General features: G+C 37.9%; 1 protein-coding gene across 1 annotated transcript in view; it reads right to left on the bottom strand.

Annotated features, from left to right (window-relative positions):
* The window catches only part of LOC119905134 (formin-like protein 13), a 34607-nt gene extending 12697 nt beyond the window's left edge, over positions 1–21910 (bottom strand). Inside the window, exons 1-11 of the mRNA XM_038721877.1 lie at positions 21628–21910; positions 20733–20861; positions 20149–20223; positions 19543–19716; positions 19151–19308; positions 18351–18539; positions 17451–18096; positions 15972–16134; positions 9807–9918; positions 6971–7061; positions 3017–3103 (exon numbers count right to left, since the gene is read on the bottom strand). Coding sequence (XP_038577805.1) covers positions 3017–3103; positions 6971–7061; positions 9807–9918; positions 15972–16134; positions 17451–18096; positions 18351–18539; positions 19151–19308; positions 19543–19716; positions 20149–20223; positions 20733–20861; positions 21628–21702 — 1899 coding nt within the window. The 5' untranslated portion in view covers positions 21703–21910. The remainder of the gene's footprint in view (positions 1–3016; positions 3104–6970; positions 7062–9806; positions 9919–15971; positions 16135–17450; positions 18097–18350; positions 18540–19150; positions 19309–19542; positions 19717–20148; positions 20224–20732; positions 20862–21627) is intronic.
* Positions 21911–25890: the final 3980 nt, after the last annotated feature.

Here is a 25890-nt window from a genome sequence, read left to right on the forward strand (position 1 = left end):
TTCCTGTGTTAATTGTTATGTTATCTCTGAGTATATGGTAAATATACTATGTCAAAAAAAGTGTGTTTTTATATAAAATCACTGTCTTTTCTCTTCCATCAAAATGTTAAAAATCTTTTAGATGCCTTATCCATAACTCTAAGACATTCAATCAAATGTATTTTGTGGTAACTAGCTAACCCCTCCCAAATAAACTGGAGTTAGCTTGTGGATCATAAGCATGCATGGTCTTAGCTAGCAGAGCAAAATCATTTGAGGATGTGTGTGTTTGAAATTTCTATTGGCAGATGCTCTGTTTACATTTCCAAAAGAGCATGGTTCTGCTCCAATTTATTAATTTCTCCCTGGTCTTCCACCTCCTGATATAACAACATAAATGAGACAGGTGTGGGTGGAGGGACTTTCTCATGCATAGCTCTGGAGAGGAGTCTAGGATAGTTTCCATGGAAAATCTCTGGGAATCTCAGGGAAGCGGCTGTGAGCTACTCTTTATCATACGTGCATTTGCCAAACTAAACAGTCTTCAATCTTGAAGTCCTTTCTCTTGTAAAATCAAAAAATACTGTTTGAAAAAACTTCTGTAATATAGGAGTTTTTCCTTGACATTGTTGCCAAGTGCTTGCTCGTGGTGGGAATTGTTGGGCTCTGTAAGTAATATTTTAAGAGTATGGCTTAGACCTGCTCTAGATGAAAAGTGCAGTTAGATAACTTGTGTTGTGAACTGGCAGTATATAAATAAAATGGAAAAGTATTGAATTTTAATAAATCATAAATCTCACCTTTGTGCAGCTTGTCCAAGTAAGTTTTCTAGTGTCCTGTCTTTTTCACCTTATTCTGGTGAGCCAAACCATAATGGGCTCATTACTTCCCACTGAGGCTGGAGGGCAGAAAACATTTGACAGTTGATGGAAACAACCAGACCCCTCTCAAAACAGTTGTAGTGACTATTTTTTCACCCCAAACTTATGCTTTCCGGCAGTTCTCTTCAATTTGACAAAACAATAGATTCAAAAATGAAGACTAACTGGTTGGTTTGGCAAATGCATGTCTGGTTAACTTCCCCAAAGCCGCTGCCCTAAACTTTTCTATGTATAAAAAGGTCACAAACAGGGCTAGATCTACAGCCCAGCATCTCGCTACAGCTTCATATCTCTCTGTATTCCCATCCACACCCACTTTTGAGCTAACTAATCAAATCTGTAGGATTTGATTTAAACCCCTTTCGTGACTATACCGTTTCAGTTGGAAAAATGTTACATTACAGAAACTAAAGATGCTCCAACATCTGTTTCATCATGACTTTAATTGGAAAAAGCACATGCGAAAAATGAACTGCTGAAAGAGCTACATTTGGTTTTACCATTCAGTACATCACAGGTTTAGGGGTTGCTTCCCTGGCCAGAGCTCTCCCTGTCTCCTGCATCACTGGCTTTGTTTCTGTGTGTTTGCCTCTCTTATTTATATTTGGAAATGGTTTCACACAGAGCACAGCAAACAGTTTAAAGAAGGAGCCAGGTCCACAATGCAGAGTAAAACCTGTCATTGTCACTGGCAGTGAAACCTTGCGCCAACATTGCACATTGTAGGTGAGAAACATCTCCCAGGTGGTGACTTTGACGTTGGTGATTTTCTTTCCTCAAGCCTCGTCTGTCAGGTGGCGGGTAAATCCTCCTTAATGTTCTGGCTTTAAGAAGACTGTTGTGTCAGAGAATTGAAGGATTTGGATTATTCTGCAACAGAGTGGACCCTAACTTCTTCACGTTTGAACATATGCTATTGTGAGACAGTGACACACTATGATGTGGACTGTAGATTAGAAAGCGGCATACCTCTTGTCACAGAGTACCTACAAGCAAATACCAAAGTTTAATCGAAAAATTACCTTTTTTTAATAAATCTAAGCTGCAACGCAGTAGAAAGAGAAACAATATCAGAAAGAAAAGCCAAGAGCAAATTGAAACTTAATGAAATTGCTAATCTTTCTTGTCGTGTCGTGCAGCACACGATATGTTTGTCTCCGTGTTTTAGACAAAGAAAAATTGCTGTTATAGTCAATGGATTATAGTGCCATCATTCTTATCCATTGTTTCTCTTCATTCTCAGACAGTCAGCAGGCAAGAGATTAGAACTGAAGCACTGATGCTGAAAGAAACAGAAGCTTGATAGAATCACATAAAAAACTGAAAAACGACCGAAGAGCTGGGAGGTATTCTTGTCTTGACAGCAACATCTTCACACCCTGCAGGCCCCAATGCCAACAAACAACAATCATCTATAAGAGTAATGATTATTCTGACTAATGATGAACCCAAAATGTCAAGATGCTCGCACTGTACAAGCCTTAAACATTTGGCCATATATGTATGGGTTAAGAAAATGCTAAAATATTCTAAAAAAATAACATGTATTTTAACCGCAACTTAGAGAATTTTTTTAACTTTGTTTTACTTGTATTCATTTAAGAGCGCTTGTCTTTGCAGAAATTCCAGAAGTTTGTTGAATTAAGTAAAATTCATGAATTTTCCCCCTTCTCTCCCCAGTGAAACCTCCAAAGTGGATATTTATTGGGTTTCTGATAAAGATAAAAAATTTGTATGTTTTACATCACCTAAAGAAAAATGGAACTTGATTTGATTAAGGTCCATCTTTTCTTCTCTGACAAATGAAGAGAGGTGTCTTAAAGTGCCTCTCATGCCTTTCTGTTTTCAAGACTCTTAACAATCCAGCAAATAGAATAGAAACTACTTCACCCACCACTTCAAGCATAAAGCTCAAACTGGAGGGAAAAGGGCTTTCATGTATTAATGTCAGTTTGTCACCAGATGGTCTTTTCATTTATGTCTAAAGCCACGATGTAATTTGCATTTGCATTACGGAATAAATTTGCATGTTCGTGTTTCGGCGCGTGGTGTAGAGGCGGTGGTTTTATCCTTGTTTAGTTTGTAGTAATTGGACAGACTTTGAAATGTCTGATTCGACCTTTGATTTGACTCTGTAGGTACTCGAGTAAACTCACAGGCTGCAGGTCATTCATGCTGATCGGGAGCTCTCTCAGAGTCAGCAGCAGGTCGAGTTGTGTGCTCAGGCAAGGGATGTTGCACATCTGTAGCAGGGAAAAAATGTGAGTGTAATAAGCTCTGTGTATACAGAAGAGAAAGCAATTATATTACATCGTCACACAACCTGATTATTCAGAATTATCTAAAAAGCAGTGCTGCAGGGAGGTGCTGCAATGAGATACCGTCGTTGGATGGCTAGATCTTGTTCTTACAGACTCAAGTTATGTGGCGAGATTACCTCAGGCAAAAGATTGCTGCAGGCCTGTCGACAGGCTGATTTAATAGAGAAACTGAAGGCTTGACACCTTAAAGCGATTGGCTGAGCTGCCTAGTCGACCTTTGAGTCAGTGCTAACCTCTAATAAATCACTCTACGTTGTCAGACCGTCTCGCTCATGCTCAGGTACCATCTCCCAAAAGTCAAAGGCCACCTTATGTGATAGATGGTTAAGGAAAGATATTAGGATTAGTGTTTGAAATTAAGACCATGTAATAATTTGGCTATTTCTAACATAAATGTCCCAGAATGCACCATCCTCCACACTCCTGAGCATGGTGCTCCTCGTCTTGTCACATTTTCTGACACATTTTGCATTTCTAATGCGAGGTTAGCAGATCACACTGATTCCATGCCAAGGTGATACTGTTATAATTTAACTCCTCCTGGGCTAAAATTGTGTTCACACATTAGTATTTTGCTGATTTTTTCTCAGATCCATATTCAGAAACTCTCACTTTAAGCATGACAGGCATGATTTAGGACCATAAACTGACCTTGTATACAATGTAGTGCAACAGAATGCACAACATGCAGGAAAGCATGATTAGGATTTGTTTTATCTTAAGGAAAAGGTCAATGCTTCAACACTGTACTGTATTGACAGTTTTCTTTAAAGCTAGGGTAGGCAATTTATTTCAGAAGCATTTTTGTGATATTTGTAGAAATTCTCTTTACATCCTAGCAGCAATCAATAAATCTAATGCTGTCATGCTTTCCTCTATTCTTTGTGTTGAGGTTTTGTTGTTGCATATGTGATTATTCTTTGTGTTTACTATTAACCACGTGACTATGGTGTCCCTGTTTCCATTCTGATGCCACAACTCAGATAATTCTGTTATCTGTGGCTGTCGCAGTACTGTAATATCTACGGTTGACCTCCCTGTCTACATACCCACTTGCCTACCTGTGTGCACTCACATTATATGTTTTGGGGGAGTGGCTTTGGAGGGATTTTTTTGGTTGGATACTTTCAAAATATAGCTGTCTCTTGCTAGTTTTTCCAATATTACCTACCTACCTATCTGTTGTCAGATTATACTCCACAGACATCCTGAGAGGAAAGTTATTAATCATGGGGGTCATTTACACAGGGGACGCTGGGGACATGTCCCCACCACATTTTGAAAATGGCTGATTTTAGTCACTTTTTGAATGCATTTGTTAAAAATGTCCTGAAAAATAGCTTGCACCAAGAAATGTTAACTTACAAATAAAAATGCTTTGAGAAAAGGTTGATTTGCACAATTAAAAAACATTCAATATCATATAAAAACAGACATTTCCACCGTAAATTGGAGCAGAATATGTCTCCAGAATGCAGGAAATTACGAGTTCAATGCTCTAAATCTTCTGGGGGAGGACCCGCAGACCCCACGCACATATATTTCCACATCAAATATTTCATCTAAATAGTGCTAAAAATATCCATCTTGTTCTCGTGCATCGTCACGTCTCATGACACAAATGTATCAACACTCCCCTAATCTGAGCCCTTATGTCCCTACCACTTTTCAACACAAAGTTACACCCTTGATCAGAGACCATTTTCAACTGGCTTAAAGCTACTGTAACAATTGAACATACAATGCGTCTCTCTCTCCGCTGCTCTTATCACTCCGCTAAGCCCCTCCCACCAAACCTACTGGTTGCCCTGTGAAGCACAGCTTGAGGCAAGAGCCTTTCTAGGAACCTGGTCCCTTTCAGTGCAAGTTGTCTTCTCAAAGACGCCCCTCTGATGCTTTGCGGCCTAGGGCAGAACGCTCAGGGCTGCTGAGGCAGCTGTGTCACCGTCTAACAGCAGGACGTCCTCATGCTTCTTTGCCACTCGTCGATACAAGCACCAGGGCATCATACTTAATGAGCCTGAAGTTTCATGTGGACGTGTTTACACTTGTGTTTTGTGCTATACACTGTTGTTGTCTCAAATGTCATTAGGATAAGTAGGAGGAGCAAGATGAACCAGAAGTTGTTTTCTTTTTTTTTTTCTTTATTTTACAGATTATTGGTCTCATGTACTAGTGTCCGGATATAGTGACAGTTTTAGCAAATATGACAAAAAGTTTTAACAGAATTCACTACTGCAGCTTTAAGGAAAACAAGACTTTAGAGTCTAGAGTTCGGAGAACAGCCTTGCTTTGCACAGCAATGCTCTGCGTTAAACGCTAATTGCAGCATGCTTACGTATGTTACATATGCTCATGTATGTAACATGTAGGTATTTACTGTATTAATTCATTAATTTAAGGAGATACATATGAATTCTACCGTATAAACATAAGCTGCTTTTATGCCAGGCCTTTTGCATGGGCTAACACTTCACTGGTCCACTTTGCATGTCAAATGCAAACAAGTCATGGAATCATCTCTGATCTGATGGAGAGTTTCTCCCCTGAAATGCGCTATTTTATTAAATAAATTCATTTTTTCCCTGTTGACTGTATGACCAATAATAGAACGACATTTCCATTACATGGCTTTTGTTTACACTTCCTGAACCATTTCTCCCACTGGTTAGATTCAGAAACCGGACTTTTAGGTGTGAACCGATCCTGAGTTGGACCTGAATATGTGTACCATCACATTTCATGGCAATCCGTGCAGTAGTTGTCAAAACATTTCACTAAAAAGTAAAAATGTAAAGTCAGCATGATTCATCATCTGGGGACCATTAATGTCTGTAGAATATTTCAGTCTGGACCAACAGTCAGACCAACCATCACACTTGTATTGCCATCCCTATGGCCACACCACTACTGCAAAACACTAGCAGAGACCACACACGTTGGTAATATGAGGGAATAGATTGAGCAGTACAGAATGCAGCTGAAGTTGACTATCCTGTGTCACGTGGAAGACATTTAACTCCAAGTAGTAATGATGCTAAAAAATATCTAACTGTGATAATTCATAAAGAATGTGTCAGCCCTGTCACTTTCTTTAATAATTTAATAGGGTTTTAGGGGGAGAATGTGTGAAATTACTGAAAATTGCAGAACATTAGTTTTTTTTTTTTTTAAACCTGCAAAAGAGTGAGCAATCACCTCCAATCTTTCTATTAAGTGCAATATTTGAATACCTGCTTTAGTTGACAGCAATAAAGAGGGGTGGTTATGTTCTCTATTAAGTAGCATTCAGGCTGACTGCAGTCTATCACAGAAGGCATGTGCCTTCAGAAGTACATGAGGTTTCCAATGGCGACGCCACCCTCTCTCTTACATATAATAACACATAATATCCCTTGTGTCTGGTGTCAAATATTCCTGAAAGACACCGTGGGCTGATACAGTTCATCTGTTACCCTTCCCTTCCAAGCCTTTAGCCAGCTGCACACAGGTCAGATGACAGCCAGGCTGGAAGGTGATAACCAGATGAATGCTAAGAGCTTGTCATGACATTCACTATGTGACAGGTGAATGAAAACTCAACAAGCCATTCTAAATAAAGCGCTATATGAGCAGGAGCTGCATTTGATTCTGATAGGGTCACAATTCAAATCAAGTCTAAATTTTTAATTCTAGTTAATATAATCCAGGTCGCCGTTGCAAATGAGAATCTGTTCTCAATCTGCCTACCTGGTTAAATAAAGGTTAAATAAAAAATAAAATAATAAATATTGGGAACAAAAAATGTACCTCCATCATGTACTGGTCCACAACATGCAGTTCTGTCACAGGTCCCTTGTGGGATTTGTACATTTCCACATCATCCATGGTGGGGACGTACCTTCAACAGAAACACAAACATAACATCACTGAACTAGTTTTTAAAAATAGTTAAAGGACCTGAAAATGTATTCTCAATTACCTTCTAACTATGAGTCATGGGATCCTACATGAAAACACTATTTTCTGCCAAAGTTAGAACAGTTTTTGCTATTTCACATGAGAGAGTCCTGTACTTCATTTCTATGTACTTCTCACTGGTTTGAAGTGGGCCAGGCCCAGTTGCATAAAGATGGAATAAGCAACATTTGAATCAGAATCTAATGGCCAAAACACCCACACAGTTTTTGACTGTTAAATTTGTAATGGTCCCTACAGACATTTTTTAGACTCTGAAGCTGCTTATTTAGTCATCAATATTTAATGTTAAATGAGTTTTCAGGTGCTTTAATTGTCTTGCTCCTTTCATTTTATCTGAATTTGTGGCAAAAACTACAAGCAGGTACACAAGATCTGTCAATAGATGATTAAATTAAGCCATTGGAGAAAAAACAGAAAGATATGATATATTTTCATCCTTCCACCAGTGTCTATCTAGTGTGTTTGAAGTCTTCATACCATGTCATATTTAATGTTAGTTACCTGCTATATTTTTTACAACCTTTAAAAATGCAATAACTGATCACTGAGCCACTTGGGGTAGCGGAGACAAGCTGTAACTGCAATACTGAAATATTACCATCTTATAGCAAGTAGTTGGTAGCAAATAGTTGCTTATTTACACATCCAGCAGTTACAGAGCAACATTAGCATTCATTTGGAGTCATGTTTGTGTCCACCTGATGATTGAAAGTCCAATATTCACTCTTTTTTTGGTCACTACCAACTCCTGAGGGAAATATGTCATTCTTCAGCTGTTAAATGCTCCACTATGTTCACCAGCTAGTTGCTAATTGTGTCTGCCATTTGGTGCTCAGCAGATAGTGTACAGTGAGTTTATCAGAGCTTTTCGCTTAAAGCTGCTGCCTGCTTGCAGCTGAAAACGACACTGATGAGAGTGATGACAGTGAGTTTATAGAGCTGAAGGGAAATTCATCACTAAACAAGACACCTTTTACATTACACGCATTCATCATTTGATCCATCATTCTATAAAATATTGATTGATAGCTGTTTTAAGAGCGTATCAGAATGAAAACAGGGACACCACAGTCACGTGGTTAAGAGGAAACACAAAGAATAATCAAACATGCAACAACAACAAAAAACTCAACACAAAGAATAGAGGAAAGCTTGACGACAATCACAGAAGGAGAACATTTCCTTCCAGAGGTTATGTCTATAGGAGCCATAGTGAATATTTTATTTTTTAGGGAAAGAGTGCATGTTGGAAATATACAGCATCCCCAAACAGTCTACTATGGAGTTATGGATTAGATTTCTGGTGCTCAAATGCATTCAATAGGCTGTACATTTTTAGAATTTCTAGTGTTTCTGATGTATAGGTACCTTCTTGGCTTTTATTTGAGAAACTGTGATATACTAGAATTATGATGGTTACAACCAGTGTACGAAATGCAAGCATCACATGTTTAGGGGGTCTCAAAAATTGACCTAATTTTGTATTTATCTATATCATAAAGTTTATTTATTTGCATGTTATGTTATGCTGGCATGAACAATGGCATTGCTGGTTACAGTCGTGCAAGATATAAACATTGGCTAATTAATACATTTAAACTATGCGGTTCTGTTCCTCGTCTCGTTTAAAAAGGCCACCTCGTTTCCAATCCAATAAAAATAAATGAGTCCATATGAAAAATATCAGTTCTTATTTATCTAACAGAAAAAAGCTAGCAACAAAAAAACACACATACCTATCTATTCGACCTACAGATTCATTTTAAAAAAGGATGTCTTTTTCTAAGACACATACTTTTTCATGTTGACCTTTGCCTCTTTCTGTCATCACATTGATTTCTAGTGGCCTGGAGAAAGGCAAGTGATTAAAAGCCAAGTAGTGCTGATGGTCCTCGTCAGATTCTGTAAAGCAGCGATACGCTGATGGGAACAGCCATTTACTGTCTTGCTCTGAATTTGAACCTCGCTCATCTTAAATTGTTCTTTCTCTTTCTGTCTTTTCCATGCGTTCTGACCTCAAACCAAAGGCATTCACTTTTTCATGAGCGAGCCTGTGTGGCACTGGAGAAGCACCAGCCATTAATATTGCAGCACCTGTTGGGAGTGGCTCTTTCAAGATTGTATTCCTCAGGTCTACGCCACGGTGCATTAAAATATATATTATGTTTTCATAAATAAACACAAGTACATTAGATTACTTTCGCCTTCCGAGAGGTCATCATCCAAAGCCACTGAGTAAACTGCAGGTAAGACTCAGGAAGCATTTTACCCGCTTTCAGTCTTATATTCCTGAGGGCATGTCAATAGTTTCCATCTCCACAAATAACCCAAGATAAAACTTTTATTAGTAAGCTGCTTTGGTAAAAGGTTCTGGCATCTGCTTTTTAGTATTAGAACACTGTGACGGACTGCTGTGCAAACCTGTGTGTCTTCCTCACATGAACAGGCAGTGGTTTCCCCTGTTCCTCATTGTCCTGACTCTACCATGCTTTCACATCCCTTGTTGATGCTAAGCTGCTAGTATCCAAAGGTTTTGTCTCTGCCAATGAAAACACGCATCAACCACCCATGGACACTCATGCACAAAAAGTCATTCACCTCTCAGCTTCAGTTGTGATACTATAAGGAATGAATACAAATCATCTTTTTTGGCACAAAGTCATACCTCCTCAGAGAGGTGATGTGCTCATCAGACAGGCCTCCATCTTCCTCATTAATGATGAACAGTTTGTCCTTCAGCTCTCCCGGTTGCACTGGAAAACTTTTTAGGAAAATACCTAGAAGAACAATAGATTAGAAAAAGTCAACACACTCAATAGTACATGAAAGCTTTCCTTTTGACAGATAGTCTTCTTATCCTGCGATGAAATAACTCAAAAAGCATTCTGAAAACAAAGGGTTCTTTGCTTAATTACTTTCTCCCAAATGCCTAAGGGAAATGCACAAATTTGCATTCTATCAAGCCAAACCTGATCTGATTTTTTTTTTGTTTTGCAGAAAATGACTGGCATAATTCAGGAGCTGTGAGATGCATTCATTAGGAGTCTGCATCAGGAATTTTTTGACATACATGTAAAATACATTGTGTATTTTACAAAATACAGTTGAGATGCTTTAGCCAATCAGGCTTTGATTTGGAAGTGTCACATCCAACTTTCTTTCATTAAGTTGTGAGGTTGTCAACTAACTTGTGGTCAAAGCTTTTCCTGAAGTGGAGCTTTGTATTTATGCACTGCCAGTTATGGCAGCAAACTTTTCTTTCCCCTTAATTTCAAAGAATACTTCGTTATTTTGCGACATAAGCTGTCTTGTTGAGAATTAGATAAGAAGATTGATACCTCTGCCCATTTAATATTAAGTTAGAGCAAGTAGCCAATTATGTTAGCATTAAAACAACTAGCCTGGCTCTATCTGAAGGTAATAAATCCATCTATTGGCACCTCCAATAGTGTTTATGTATAAATCTTTAACAGACACCAGTCACAAAGTGCTTCACAGTCAAAGAAATAATATCAAATAGAATCAAATAAATAAAAATACTAGAGGAACAAACATTAGACATAATTTTAAACATTAAATACCACATGCTACCGAAATGCCTGTCTGAAAAGATGTGTTTTAGCTTCTTTTTAAAAGAGTCCACAGAGTCTAAAGACCTCAGGCTTGTTGGGAGAGTATTCCAAATCTTGGTTCACCCAGGGTAGATGACCTAAGAGCTCGGCTCATGGTGTGGGGATGCAGAAGGTCCGTGATATACTGTGGAGCCTGGCCATGCTGTGCTCTATAAGTGAGGACCAACATTTTAAAAATGCAAATACAATTAACAGGGAGCCAATGCATAGGAATGTGTTTGGAGTGTTTTGGACAGATTGTATTATTAAGGCCAGTAAAAAGAGAATCACAGAAGTCCAAACATGGTGAAATAAAAGTATTGTACTGGGATCTTCATATAATTTCTTAACACAACAGATCTAAGTTTTGCTATGTTCCTTAGGTGAAAGAAACAAGATCGAGTCTGCCTTCTAATGTGAGAATCGAAACTCATGGATTGGTCAAAAAACACACCAAGATTGGGCAGATTAGGCCAGGAAGGTGAGGATAAGGCACCAAGGTTCTGCCTGATTACAAAGTGAAGGCTCTCAGTAGCAATAATCAAGCCTTTACTTTAATTTGCTTTTAACTATAGAAAATAACTGCATTTAAAAAATTCTTCAGTACAGACAGATTATGAGGGTCTTTAGGGTTAAATGAAAAATACAACTGGATGTCATCAGCGTACAAATGAGAGGAGATGTTGCTAAAACTACTGATAATCTGTCCTAGTGGCAGCATGTATATGGAGAATAAATGGGTCCCAGGACTGATCGTAGATTGGATAGAGGCTGACATAACTTCATCTACAGAGACTGATATCTGTGAGATAGGAGGAGAATCACTCCAGTGCAGTCCCAGAAATGCCCACCAGGTGCTTTAAGATAAGATAAAATAGACTTTATTGATCACACACTGGCATGTGGATTAAAATACGGTGGTCAGCAGTATCAAATGCGGTACTAATGTAAACTAAAACCAAAACTGAACCAGCTCCAGCACTTGCAGCCATTACAATATCATTTGAGACCTTGAGGAGAGCCATTTCAGTGGAGTACAGTTTACGGGAGTTAGATTGAAATTTATCAAACAACAGGGGGAAACCCCCTTAACAATTGGGAGGTTGGTAGGATATCTAGAGGGCTGGAGGACAAAAGGAGTTCAAGACGGATGTATTTGATGAACCACTAGTGAGTGGACTGGACGATGGTTAGATGTTTGCCCTGACATTTTCAACCTTTATAAAATAATTAAGAAAGTTATTGCCATCACTATTTGAGAAGATTTGTAAGTTAGGAGTGCTGGGAGAAACAATATAGTTTACAGTGTTAAAAAAGGCTTTAGGGTTTCACTTGCTGGAAGATATTAGATTTTGAAAAACAAGAAGATCTCTCAGCCTTCACCATGTCGTTAATGGTACCCATAAGTTCTCTGAGATGCAGTCTATGTACTTCGAGCATCGTGGCTTTCCACAAGTGTTTTCTGTCTTTCAACATTTACAGCTAAAACTCCAGATGGTTTGTTTTGTGTTGAGATTTATTTAAGAGGAGCTACTTTATCCAGCACGAGATGCAATGATTGTCAAGAGACTGGACTAAAGTGTTGACGTGTTCTTTAAAAATCCATCCTTTAAAACAATATTCCTGTCAGACACCATAGAGAAATTGACGGCTGTAGACTTGTTTATGAAACAGGTGCGTCTCATACAGCAATGAGACTGAGATTCCAATGTAAAGCCACTGTCAAATAAAATATATTTGTGGTCACTGACACATAAATCCTTGGAGCCTACAAATCCATTATCAGTACCATGTGTAAACACCAGGTCGAGAGTGTGCATATTATTGTGTGTCCATATTCTGCTGCCAAGTTTCAGTCAAGAAAATAAACTTCATTCTTTCTCTACAAAAGTCACTCAAGGTAAAAGACTTGTTTCCAATAAACCATTGATCAGGGTCATCTTCACTGCTGAAGGTGGAACAGCCGAAGAACAAGCAGAGGCGTGAGGTAGTTGACGGAGGTTCCCAGTGCACACACCACCCTGTCTGTAATAATGGTCTGCATGGGGAAAGTGACTGGCAAGTGGCAAGGACAGACGCAGCCAATGGAGGGAGCTAGCATGGGGGGACAGTAGTCTGAGGTGACACTACAAGCAGAGAGGGAGGTTCTGTGGTGGGAGTATGTAATGTCAGTCAAGGGGCAAGGACTGTAATGTGTGCTGCAAAATTGGCCGCTAGCATTTTACTAACCAGCCTGGACTCCATCTGCATCCAAAGCAGATAAGCATATTTCCCAAGTTGTCAAACTATACTTCTTTAACTGTCCATAAAGGTTGACTTGATATGAGTCAAATTGTTCTACTGGATCAAAAACATCAAACTGATTGAAAATCTACTCATAACAAAGTGAATAAAATAATCATGTTAAATGAGAAGCATTTTGGAGGTACAAAGCTGTAATCAACACGTCTCTAAATCCTTGACATTAAAGACCTGAGACAGTAATTCCCTCACCAGGACCAACAGAGGCTTTCGTGTCACATTTTTCAAATGAGGAATCACGACATAAAACATTCAAATAATGTCGAGCGCTACCAGTGTCCTCAAGAGTGAGGGTTAGGCCTCTGGTCTAAAAAAAACACACACACACAAGTGCAAATCAAGCCCTTTGTTGATTGGCACTCAGACAAACTGGGCATTGCCCTGGCAAATTAGAGTATGGAGATGGAGAGTGTATCCCACTGGGTGCGGGAACCCACAGGTGTAATTTTAATTAGGAGTGCAACATTTCCAGTCATTAAATAGGCAGCATGTACCAGGGCTCTCAAGGTAAATAACCATATTAGTTGGACTCATTCGAAGCAGAAATGTGCTATGATTACAAAAAAATGCAATGGATCTCACCCAGTAGTGGAAAGATTTTACCTAAGTACTGTACTTAAGTACACTTTTGAGGTATTTGTCCTTACTTGTGCATATATTTACATTTTATTCTGCTTTATACTTCTTCTCCACAACAGTTACTATTACTGATAACTATATTTACTAGTTAATTTACAGATTAAGATATTAAAACTATGAGCTTGTAAAAAATACTTAATTGGCTTCTTTTTTTGGCCTGTGACCCCTTACAAAATATGTTTCTAATTTGAGGTCCCTTGACACATTTCATGTGTCTATGAATTGTTATCAGTTCCACCAAAGAGACATTTCCCATCTAAACTTCTCAAATTGCTTTTAAATAACAGTACATAGCATGGTTAACACCTTGAGATTAGCCAGACCAAAATACGAATACAAATTTGAGCAGCAGAACAGATTTAACCGACTGCTAGGTTGGGAACAACCGGACTACACAATTAGCTGGATTTTAGCCAGTTAAAAGAAAGCAGGATGATATTTTTCAATTTTCAGTGATTTACGGATTTTCCTGATGGACAGATAGCTACAAGGAACCGCTGACTGCTGCTGGAGGACATCAGAGGGAAAACCAGAAAATATTTTCTGTATCAAATAGGGTCCAGTTTCACCAAAATTAGTGAATGAAGTTGTTGCATTATCATTTTTTCCATATCTAATGCAGATGTTCATGCAAAAATGACACAAAGAAGATCACCTTCCACTCCTGAGATCACGTGATTTCAGCACAGGGGCCTTTTGCAGAGGTCCACAATTATGTCTGTGACGACTGTGTACAGTCCATGTTTTTTTACTGTAATACAACTGGTAACATTTTATTTTGGCCTTGCTACCAAGCTATATCTTGCTGTTGGCTTATTATTATGAAGACATAACAATTACTCAGGAATACTGATAACTTTAACTTTCTCTACATAATTACTACCAGGAAACTGAATCAGTTCGTTGTGGGCTTACATGTAACCTAGGTGTATAAGCGGTACGAAAAGAAAGTTTACACGAAAAACTTTTTTAATTAAAAAATTAATAAATTATATATAATAAATAAAATATTGCGTCTTTCTGCTTCCGAAACTAGCTAGCCAGATCAAGATCTTTACCAGGAGGCGGTGGAAACGCTACCCCTTTTGTCCACAGAGTCAACACAAAATGAAAGTTCCTTAAGTGAAATTTTCAATTTAGGACTTAATACTTAATTGAGTATTTTCCTGTCGCAGTAGTGCTACTTTTACTTATGTAATGGATCTGAATTTTTCCACTATCACTGCTAAAATAAAACCTTCTATATTGTTGTTAATGGGAATAAATTAGGAGAGACAGCATGACACAGAATTTCCCTTGTATATCAAATGTCAACATTTTCTAAAGCTTGCAGCAGAAAGATGCATAGCCTCGGGTTGACTGCTGGCTGTCATCACTCATCTCCTGCTCCTCACACAGCCAAAGTTTCCAGGTCAGGCAGGAGCATAAACTCTGAATGTTGGGGTATTCTGTATCAAAACAGGAAATTGCTGTCGTTGTCGCTCATATCCCCTATCCATATTTCATGAACATGTGAACTCTAATTATGTTCCCAGTCCGCACACTCACACTGATTCCATTTAGCAGCCCACCTCCACCACATCTGAATCGCTTCACAGTGTCTGTGCCTCTTGGAGGAGCTCCGAGAGGGAGCTTCTGAAATGTTCTCCCCTGGCTTGGGTCTTGAAATATACAAACCACGTACACTCAGTTAATCAAAAGTGAAAAGCCATTAGATGAGATACAGAATATGTTCCACTTCACAATAGCTCTGAAGAGTACATGGTGGCATTGCAGGGTTGGTGACACACTGCCCCCTGCAGACTCATAGAAAAACATCCATATTTCTGCTTTACAGCAGCTGTGGCATTGTTATAGTTCAACTATTGTTTTAAAAGAGCAAAGTGGCAGCATTTATACACCCTCCCTAAAATAGCTCTCAGGTCAGCTTTCTTTTAATTGGATAATTAACGTCTAATTTATGAAAATTAAAGAGCCTGACATTAACCCTGCTTCTCCAGAGATGCTGTTTACACTTTCTATGTGGTGCTTCCCTCTGGTGGTTATGGAAAGAGTGAGCATATTTCACACCACAACTTCTAATTTACTGAAGGAATAAACTTTTTATTTTACTCTGGAAGAATGCTTTTCATTACAACATGGAAATTATACCTATTATTTTTGCTGGGAATAATCTAATCACCGTCATAAAATGCTAAAAACTATCTGCAGACACTACGTATTAGCAACTTCCCCTTAACACCCAACACAAGAACCACATTAATCGTTGAGCTACTCACTGAAGTTGTGTGCAATCTTCTGGTTGAGCATAATATGCTGAGTAGTACTCGGGTCAGCCACACAAAACGTTCCCAGCTCTTTAACAGCAAATTGGTCATATAAGCGTGATGTGTCAATTTCAATCCTCCGGGTGCTTTCTTGCATCCAAAATGATTTTGCAATCTGCCAAGAAACAAATTAATTCAGTGCTGAGACAATTCTATTTGAAGAGGAAATCAATATTAACAAAAGAGCAATAGACGCAATAACTCGCAGACAAAACAAAGAATAATTCACAACAATGAAGCAATTTGAGGAAGCTTGGTCTGGGCTGTTTTCTGATGAATGAACTGACAAATGATATTTTGGAGTAACTCCCACATTAAACAAACTTCAAGGACCACCTTTTTTCACCTACCTAATATTGCAAAACTCAGGCACATCCTGTCTCAAAATGATGCACACAAACTAGTCAATGCATCTGTTACATCTAGACTGGATTACCGCAATTCCTTAATATCAGGTTGCCTAAACAAGTCCCTTAAGACTCTCCAGTTGATTCAGAATGCTGCAGCACGTGTTCTGACAGGAACCAGGAAAAGAGATCATATTTCTCCTGTTTTAGCTTCTCTGCATTGGCTCCCTGTAAAATCCAGAATAGAATTTAAAAATCCTTCTGCTCACCTACAAAGCTCTTAATGGTCAGGCACCATCTTATCTTAAAGAGCTTACAGCACTTTATTATGCTACTTGAACACTGCACAGAGTCATGCAGGGTTACTTGTGGTCCCTAGAGTCTCCAAAAGTAGAATGGGAGCCAGAGCCTTCAGCTATCAAGCTCCTCTCCTGTGGAATTAGGTCCCAGTTTGGGTTCAGGAGGCAGACACCATCTCCACATTTAAGAGTAGGCTTAAGACTTTTCTCTTTGATAAAGCTTAAAGTTAGGGCTGACTCAGCTGAGTCCTGAACCATCCCTTAGTTATGCTGCCATAGGCCTAGACTGCCGGAGGACTTCCCATGATGCATTGAGCTATTCTCTCCTCCTCTCCCTCTTCATCTGTGTGCATCCTCATCCCATTAATGCATGTAACTAACTCTCCCGTAGTTTTGTGCTTTCTCGTCCCTCTCCTTTCTCCTTCGTTCGACACCCGTTGCACATTTATTATGATTTGTCTGATTATTATTATCATTAATATTACTATCATTACTAGAACTATTGTTTATTTGTCTGTACCACTACGACTTTTACTGTTTTACTGCTGTGTGGATACTGTGTTGGCTGGGATGGCCGTCTACCCTGAGCCACAGTCCTGTTCTAGGTTTCTACCTGCTAAAAGGGAGTTTTTCCTTGCCTGTGTCACCAAGTGCATGCTCATGGCGGGAACTGTTGGGTCTCTGTTAATAATATAACAAATAGTGTTGTATAGACCTGCTTGCAATGAGATACCTTTTGCTATTAATATAAATGAAATTGAATTTAATTGAATTGTCAGTATTACCTTTTCTGAGCCAACTAGATCCCAGTGGAAAGCTTTGGTGCGCGGTTTTTTGGAATTCATATTCAATTTGAAGGGCATCGGTGGGGGGGCAGGGATGCTCGGTGGTGAAGGCACTTTCACAACTGACAAGGCTGATTCATCTGTAGGAGGCTCTGGCACTGTGAGGGCAGTATGGGAGGGGTTTGGTTGAGGGGAGGTGGTTAAAGACAAGGCAACAGTGGGAGAGGTTGGTGATGAGACGGGAGGCAAAATATCTGGCCCGGTAACTTGAACAGCAGTCTTCTTAGTGCTGCGAGGTTTAGGAACAGGTTTTGTATAATCAGCTGAAGGATAACTTTGACTGGGGTCACCAGCTGATAAATTATCTCCACCTCTGGAAGAGGGAACTGCATTTTTATAATCAGCTGGAGGATAATGATGATGAGTCATATTTCCACCACCAATTTCACCACTTGATTCTGTGTCTCTGTCCTCTGCATTTTCTATGCTGATATTTTGTAGACCTTTTGTTTGCACAAACATGTTTTCAGCCATGGACTTCCTCTTCCAGTCTGAACACAGTTTGTGAATGGCCTTGACCCAGGCATCTCGCTCCCTCTGGACTTCCCCAGGGGCGGATGTTTGATCTGACACAGGCACCCGGAACCTGCAATATATCAAAAAACTTAACATAACTTCCATCATTAGCTAAGATAAGTCTAGTAATTAACAGTCTAGGCTTGTATCTATGACATTATCACTCAAACAAGGCTGCATCATAACTGCTATAATAAAAATAAATGCATTGCAAAGACTACTGACTGTAATTAAACACTTTTACAAGGTTGTAAAATGTGAAAAATGTGATAGACCAAATTTAATTGTTGTGATTATTTCCACATTTTAATAATCTTCACTCACTGGTGCTCATTTTTGTGGGTGATCAGAGTGAAAGTGTCGGAGCCGTGAGATTTTTGTACACTGGTGTCACCGTCTGATAGGTGAATAACAAGGGACACGGGCAAAGAGGATGTCACCTCACTGTCAATGGGGCCTTGTTGCTTAATGGGGAACAGATTTAGCTGGCCTACGTGGAGCTGGACCTCGTATCTGGAAAGAAAATGGGGAAATGTAATGTGTAATAGAAGCCACAACAACAGGAATTATATGCTGAGTATATATAGAGTCAAATACTGTTTTTGCAGTTAGTATACTCAAAGTCCATGTATTTTACAGCCCACCAGTACTGGATTTCTGAGGCTGACACTGATATCAATATTTTTGATAGAAAATCTAATAACTGGTAGAATAACAATGTACGGGCGACACTGTTTCTAAATTAGCACAAACCTATTTGTACATTTTTGGAATGAAAATTCAACTTAATTATCATCATAATTGCAGCTGCAATAAACTAATGTTAGCAGATAAGTCTTGCTCTACTTCTACAAACAGGATGCAATGCAACAAGAGCAGCAATGGACATCAATCAAACTGTGACTTTCTTATGCAACTGTAACAAAGAAGGAAAAAAATTGAAATCAAAGTCCTGATTTATAAAACCATTTATATGGTGAATTAATAAAATATTTATTTGTAATTGAGAATGGGAGTTTGAACATGTAGCCACAAATAATTTATCATTAGAATTTATTTATCATAACTATGCTACTCATTTGTTTTTCAATAGCGGCTTTACAGTAATAAGGACACATGCATACTTCACCCATCTGAATGATGCCAGGCCACCACGGTGCAGCAACAAGACACCTTTGCGAAGGCTCTGTGATGCTTGAGGCAGTTGACCTGTTTCTGCATTTCCCTCTTCAGGATCACTGTATATGTTCCCATAAATGATCTGATTTACAAGTTGAATTATCTGCTCGAAAAAGAGAGAATCATCAGCATGAAAAGCGTCTCTATGAAAGCATCAATAACATCTGGGCACATTGAATACAAGAATTACATCTTTCTCTTTTCAGTACATATTATTTTCACATAAATGAAAGGCCCAACAGAATTGTACAAATAGTATAAAAATAAGTAAAGTTGTTTTTTCGTGTACTTGTTTATTTTAATATTTTTAATGTACCCATGCTACATATACATTCACCTTGTTTTTGTCTTCCAGTGAAGTGGCCTCCAATTCATAAACATGATGTCCTGAAAAGGAAATGGAGAACCTGGAACCCACTCCATCATCACAACTCTTGACACTGGAAAAGGCAAGTTGTCGCTTGATGATGCCTTTTTCTATGCTGCACAGTTTTTTGGTCTTGAAATCAATCTGGGTGATCACAATGAGAGGGTTAAAATAAAAACAGTCTACTGTATAACACAGTGAAAATGACCATATTTCATTTTCTGATACAGTTTTTTTGCCTTGCTAGCAGGCTGGTCTAGGATGAAACATCCCAAATCTTCTGGATGGATTTCCATGAAATTTTTACCCAGAGGATTAATGTATCATATATCATGTACAAATTTTGTGTATTTATCATATTCTTTGGTTTCTGACAAAATACCTGCAAAACTAATGAAATTCCATCAATCAGCCTCAGATGTACGTGTGTTTAGTTGTAATTAGTAAATGTTAGAATGCTAATATTTGCTAAACTAACATGGAGAACATCGTAAACAATACAATGCACAGCTGTGCCTAAGTACAGAATCTGCTCACATGGCTGTTGGCTCTTGGTCTTGTTTTTTTTTAACTTACCTGAAGAACCCGCTTCTGCCACCTGTAATGGCTGTGCTTGCGAACACTGAAGTTGAACTGAGAGGGCTGCTGTTCCTGCAACAACAGACAAACAAACTCTCAGACATCAACACCTAATGAGAAAATCTTTTGTCCTTTGACTGTTTCCTGCAAAGGGGTAGAACAATGTAATCACATTCTTTCAAGAAAATACTTCGACTCAAATTGGCAATAGACAGATTTCTTTTAAAACTTATCCAGCAGGTTGAGCAGCTTACTGCAGAGCAATGCGTGTGACAAGTCTGTAAGGTCATTCGCAAAGCAAAATATGCTAATTATATCTTTAAACTGATTATATATCAAAGTAGCAGAGAGTTGGACAATAATCACGTTTATATATTGTGTCTGGCCAGATTAGCATTAAGACTAGAAGTGTGGCTAGCCCCCCTCTCAAAGTTAAAACAAATGCCTAAGTTACATAGCCTGTTATCATGGCGGATGAACAATGTCTTAAGTAATTTTGCGTGTTATCAAAACAATTTTTTCAGTGAGAATTTTGGGATTACAGTAAAATATTGAGGAAGCTTGGTTTAAAATGCAGGTACCTTTTCTTCCACACTCTTCTGTTTGAGCAGCTGCTTCCTGTCCATCCTGGCCTGGTTCAGAGCATCCTCAATGGACAACTCTCCACTCTTCACCTTGTTCATGATGCTTAGCTGCATCTCATTGCTCAACTGAAAGCACAGCAACACAGCAAAAAAAACCCCAAAAACAATAAATTGTATTAACATGTGGGAATCCATGTGAACCAAGCACGCTGTCCGGGAACAGGTTTGGCTCATAAATCACAAAATCTGCACAGTATAGTGACAAAACCCTTTAAAGTATCCTTGCATTTGGTAAACTAACAAATAACTTACTACTTTATGTTCTTCCATTTAGCTGTCATGCAGTATTTTGCTTTAGCAATACTTAGCTGTACAAATATTGTATGTAAAGGTGTTCTTTCAGAGATGAATGATGGTTGATAAGATAAAATTAGTCTCGGTTCGCTGGAAAAGAGGAACCGCTGTGTTGCAAAGTACAATCAGCCTCTGCATCTGTCATGCTATTACAGGAACCGAATGTCTTCCTTAAATCAGTCAGAATCACGTTGTCACATTTCTAGTAAATAAACCTTCCTTTGTGGGAAACTACTAACAGTAGAGAAGTCAGGTTGAATTGAGGAACTAGACAATGCTTGAGAGACTCTGAAAAAACTGAACCAAAACTTTGCCTCCTCTTGCTGCGCAGGCCTCACGTCAATGAAAGCGAGAGGGTTGTTTTCTCTGGAGGCAAGTACAGTAAGCTGTTGTAATTTAGTAAATCTGACATCTGACTGCAGAAGCATTGATTTTACACTTTCATAGACATGGTAAATTAGAACTTGACACTTGCTGTTAAAAGAATGTACTGCTTGATGCTTGCTTTCTCGTCTAAGTACATAAATTAAAATCTTACCTGTGGCAAGTCTTCAGTGGGTGTATCCATTCTGGATAGATTGTCTTTCTTCTTTGATCTTAAACTTGGCATCATAACTTGTTAGATTTTACACACAAATCCATGCAAGTGCTCAGTTGAAACTGGTCCTCTTTTATAGCAAAGTCATGAAAAAATGTTGTTGTTTTTTTGCCATGCAAGACCTAAGCAGATATCTGCTACTCTGACTCGGGAGAGAAAATTGCTGTGTGAAAATGTGTCTACCACCGCCCTCTTTCAGCTCAGGTTACGCTTCTTTCAGGTAAGGCTGGCAGTGGCTGTTCAGTCACACCCATAGGCTGTCTCTGCATTTCCTGTCAGTTTACATGTCTCCCATTGGAGGGCATGTTTCGTATCTGCTGTTTTGTCCAGGAGAGAGCGCTAAGAAACTGTGGCTCTTTCCCCAAATCCATAACAATACAGCATAAATCAGCTGTATCAAACATGAAAAATATGACATAATTTTACTTTAGAGGTTTTGAACAAAATCCAGGTAAAGTCACCTGCAAACGTAAAAAGCAAGGAATTTAAATTTTTCATCATATTGCTATAAAAGGCTTTCCCTTGATAGAGATAGATTTGATTAAAATCACAATTCTGCCCTACAGAGGCAGAGAGCAGTTTTCAAGCTACCCGGCAAACTGCATGACAGATCCAGAGGTTAAAATGCCTTAACCTAAATCCAATTTACACGAAGAAATGTTTCAAGAAATCTACAAACAAAATGTGTTCTTTCAGCTTTCTTGTCCTTTTTAAGTAAATTTATAAACTTTATTTTGATCATTTACAGTCCATATGTGTCTGTTTTTCTAGGTCTGTCTGTCTACTATTAAAGTTTAAATTATTTGAAGTAAACATTTTACAGAGCATGGGAGTTGTCACTGCTCTCTTTTAATAATTTCATTTCATACTTTTAATATTTTTGCTTTCAGTTAATGTTCTTAATCTTTTATGGAATTCTTTTGTATGTTTCAATTTATATCACAATTGAATGTTGTCTTTGACACATTTTTAGGTATGTTGTATGTTTTTGTGTGAGTATATTAGTATACATGGATAAAATTGATATATTTTATCCATTTCATGTGCTCTTTGGCTATTGAGACGCTCATGTTATGGGGTGGATTTATACTTATAAGTTTTACAATAACCACTACAATGACAAAAATTACAAATCAGATAAAGAAAATACAGAGCACTCAAAAACTCAAAGGATCACCTCAGCAGAAAGAGCAAATTTGTAGATAATTAAAACCTTTATGTCTAATGATATATGATGTATTTGATTTTTGTCTTTGTACAGGTGAGGGGACTTAACCTGTATACTATTTTCCTGAACTTGTACCCTTGTTCAGTATGTAGCAGAATTATGTGACGAGTAACATATACTAGGCTGTAAATATTCTATATGCTACTATCAGTGTTGGGGTATAACTAGTTACATGTAATATAGTTATGTAATTTAATTACAAAATAATTGTAACTGTAAATTGTTACAGTTACTGGGAAAAATGTGTAATTAAATTACAGTTACTTAAATTATATTTTCTGTAAAGAGTTAGGCTATATATCGAATAATAATCATTTTGCATGTTTTTCTTGTGCACAATGTCTTCCTTTGCCATTTCCAGCCACAGTTGTGTACAGTTTGATGCTATTCTTATGCTATTGATTGGTTGTCATTTTTTAATTTGCTGTGCCACCAACCAGTCTGCCAGTTAAATTGCCTCTCAAGCTGTCTTTTGAAAATGGTAACAGTTGAAAACATTCATTAGGCATTTAGAAATTAAAGTAAGTAAGTAATTAAATGTAATAAGTTACATTACCTTGATAAAGTAATTGAAATAGTTACACTACTATTACATTTTAAATAGGGGAACTTTTAGTCGGTAACTTATAACATTTCCAAAGTATCCTTTCCAAAACTGGCTACTATACTGTATCAGTATTTATAAGTGGGTGCACTTTGCTATTTTGTGCATATTTAATTAGATATGCTGTGTTGATCTACATGTTAGGGTGCCTTTTTTTCTTCCTGTTGATCAATGTTGTCAAATAAACTAACAATATAAACTTAAAACTAGCAAGAAGAACCAAGAAATGAGGATTTTCTAGTAACCTAAGACACTGAAAATAAGACAAACAAGAAGAAGAGGAGAGTAAACTAAGATAACTAAATTGACAGTTTTCCCATTTGTTCTAGTGTCCAGTTTGTGTTAAATTACTTGTCTACAAACTACATGACAGTTGAAATAGAGCTGCTAGTTACCAGTGACAGCAGACGGCTGTGGTTTGGTGTGCACCACAGTTATTTCAGTGCATATTTTTAGGTAAGTGAAAGTATCATCACAATCATGTTTAAGACAGACATGCTGAGGGACTTCACCCATAAAAGGTGGATTATCACCTTTTATTAATGAAGAGTAATGCAACAGTAAAACTGTTCAGAACATTTTATGAGATGTTAATGACTGAAATTGGATTTGGACCTAAGATCTGATAGTCAAATGATGTGAAACAAGTTAATATTTTATGCAGGAACAGAGAAGCACATTCCCCACATGCACATTAGTGGGAATACATTATACTTTATAGTTTCTGTTCAAGGCAAATTGAAAATTGAAAATGAGTAGTTAAAAAGTGGTAATGTCCTCCTCAACACTGATCAACAATGCACAGTGTTAAGAGTATTTCAGGAATACCAGACAATCTGGGCAGGGCTCACACTCAAATGTCAGTACAGAAGAAGAAGAAAAGAAAACCTATTTTTTTTTTTTTTTTCAAGTTTCAGGAATGACAAATCACATAACCAGGAATAACAAGATGAAGTCAGAGATTTCCACAGAAGCACAGTTGGGTATAATATTGTACCATTAGGTATACTCGTACAGTAATAAAATTATATTTTTTATGGCTTTAGAAATTAGTATGAGTAAATAGGGATTTTGTTTAATCTATTAAGGACAAATAGTTCTAATATGAGGAAAAGGCACACAATTCAGATGTGTCATTGTGTTAATTTTCAACTGAAAATGTAATCTAAAATGGCATAATTTTGAAGCAGGCAAATGAGAGTACACTTTTCTTAGGAATCAACTGGAATTTCCAGCAACGAAACGGTTATGAGAAACTTTAAGGCTCGCTGCCGTAATTGCGTGAATACACGCGCAAAACAAATTAATTCACTCGCTCACTCACACTCGGTCGCGTTTTAGATTTGTTAATTGGTCAGTACACATGCGCAGTGAAGTCTTTACCATCAGTGACACCCAGATCGTGAGGGGAACCCCTCCTCATGAAAACTTCTTGGGGAATCCCTTAATTTGGTGGGGATTCCTGCTCTACCATAGAATAGGTATGGTCGAAAAACAATGAAAACAATGAAACTGTTTGTGTTCAAAAAAATTCCCAAGCGCGATACAGTTTGTACAGTTTGTGTAGGTTATGTACATGTTGGCTATTGACTTTTGCATTCCCTGTGAATAAAACATGAAATCCACATGTTTAATTCAATGTTGAAGTTAAATTGCTGTGATAGTACCCTAATAGATCCTAATTCTTAGGATCCTTTTAAAATGCAGCGTGGTTATCACTGTACATAACGCAAAACTGCTCTTTTTTTATGTACTTTATTTGTTTTTCTCCATTTTGTAGGACTTTGTAGGACTCCGCAACATTTTAGAGGAAATATTGTGCATTTTACTGCATTACCGTTTTTTGCAGCTACAGCGACTGGTTTCTTTTTTCACACAAAATATGCAGTGACTGAAATACAGTGCTGTGCAATACATTAAACTATCACCAAATAATGTAGGCTATATAATTAGCTCCACATCAACCAACTGCAACACTAGCTGCTTACACGTTAATGTATCAGTTGTAATCCTATAATATACATAGAATAACACTGACAGGGGCCATTCCTCTACTATTACGTTTGTACTTTGCTGATAATTGCTTCTTATAGGCTATGCGTTTTATATACAGGACTTTTAATTTAAATGGAGTATTTGTACGTATTTTTACTTCTTCTACCACTGAATGACTATTTAGTTAACTTCATTTCACATCTGTCCACTAAAATTAAATATTATTCCAGTCTAAATGCGGCTGGGGTATTGATAAACGTGAACAATAATATTAGCCTACTTCTGGACATTTAGAGACCAAACTGAATACAAGGCTCAGATACCGGATTTACAGGAAATGGTCAAGAAAAAAAATCACACGGGAAATACCCTTCAT

Source organism: Micropterus salmoides, unplaced genomic scaffold, assembly GCF_014851395.1.
Source record: "Micropterus salmoides isolate LMB-PRFRI ecotype aquatic unplaced genomic scaffold, ASM1485139v1 Ms_hic_scaffold_16, whole genome shotgun sequence".
Lineage (NCBI taxonomy): Eukaryota > Metazoa > Chordata > Actinopteri > Centrarchiformes > Centrarchidae > Micropterus > Micropterus salmoides.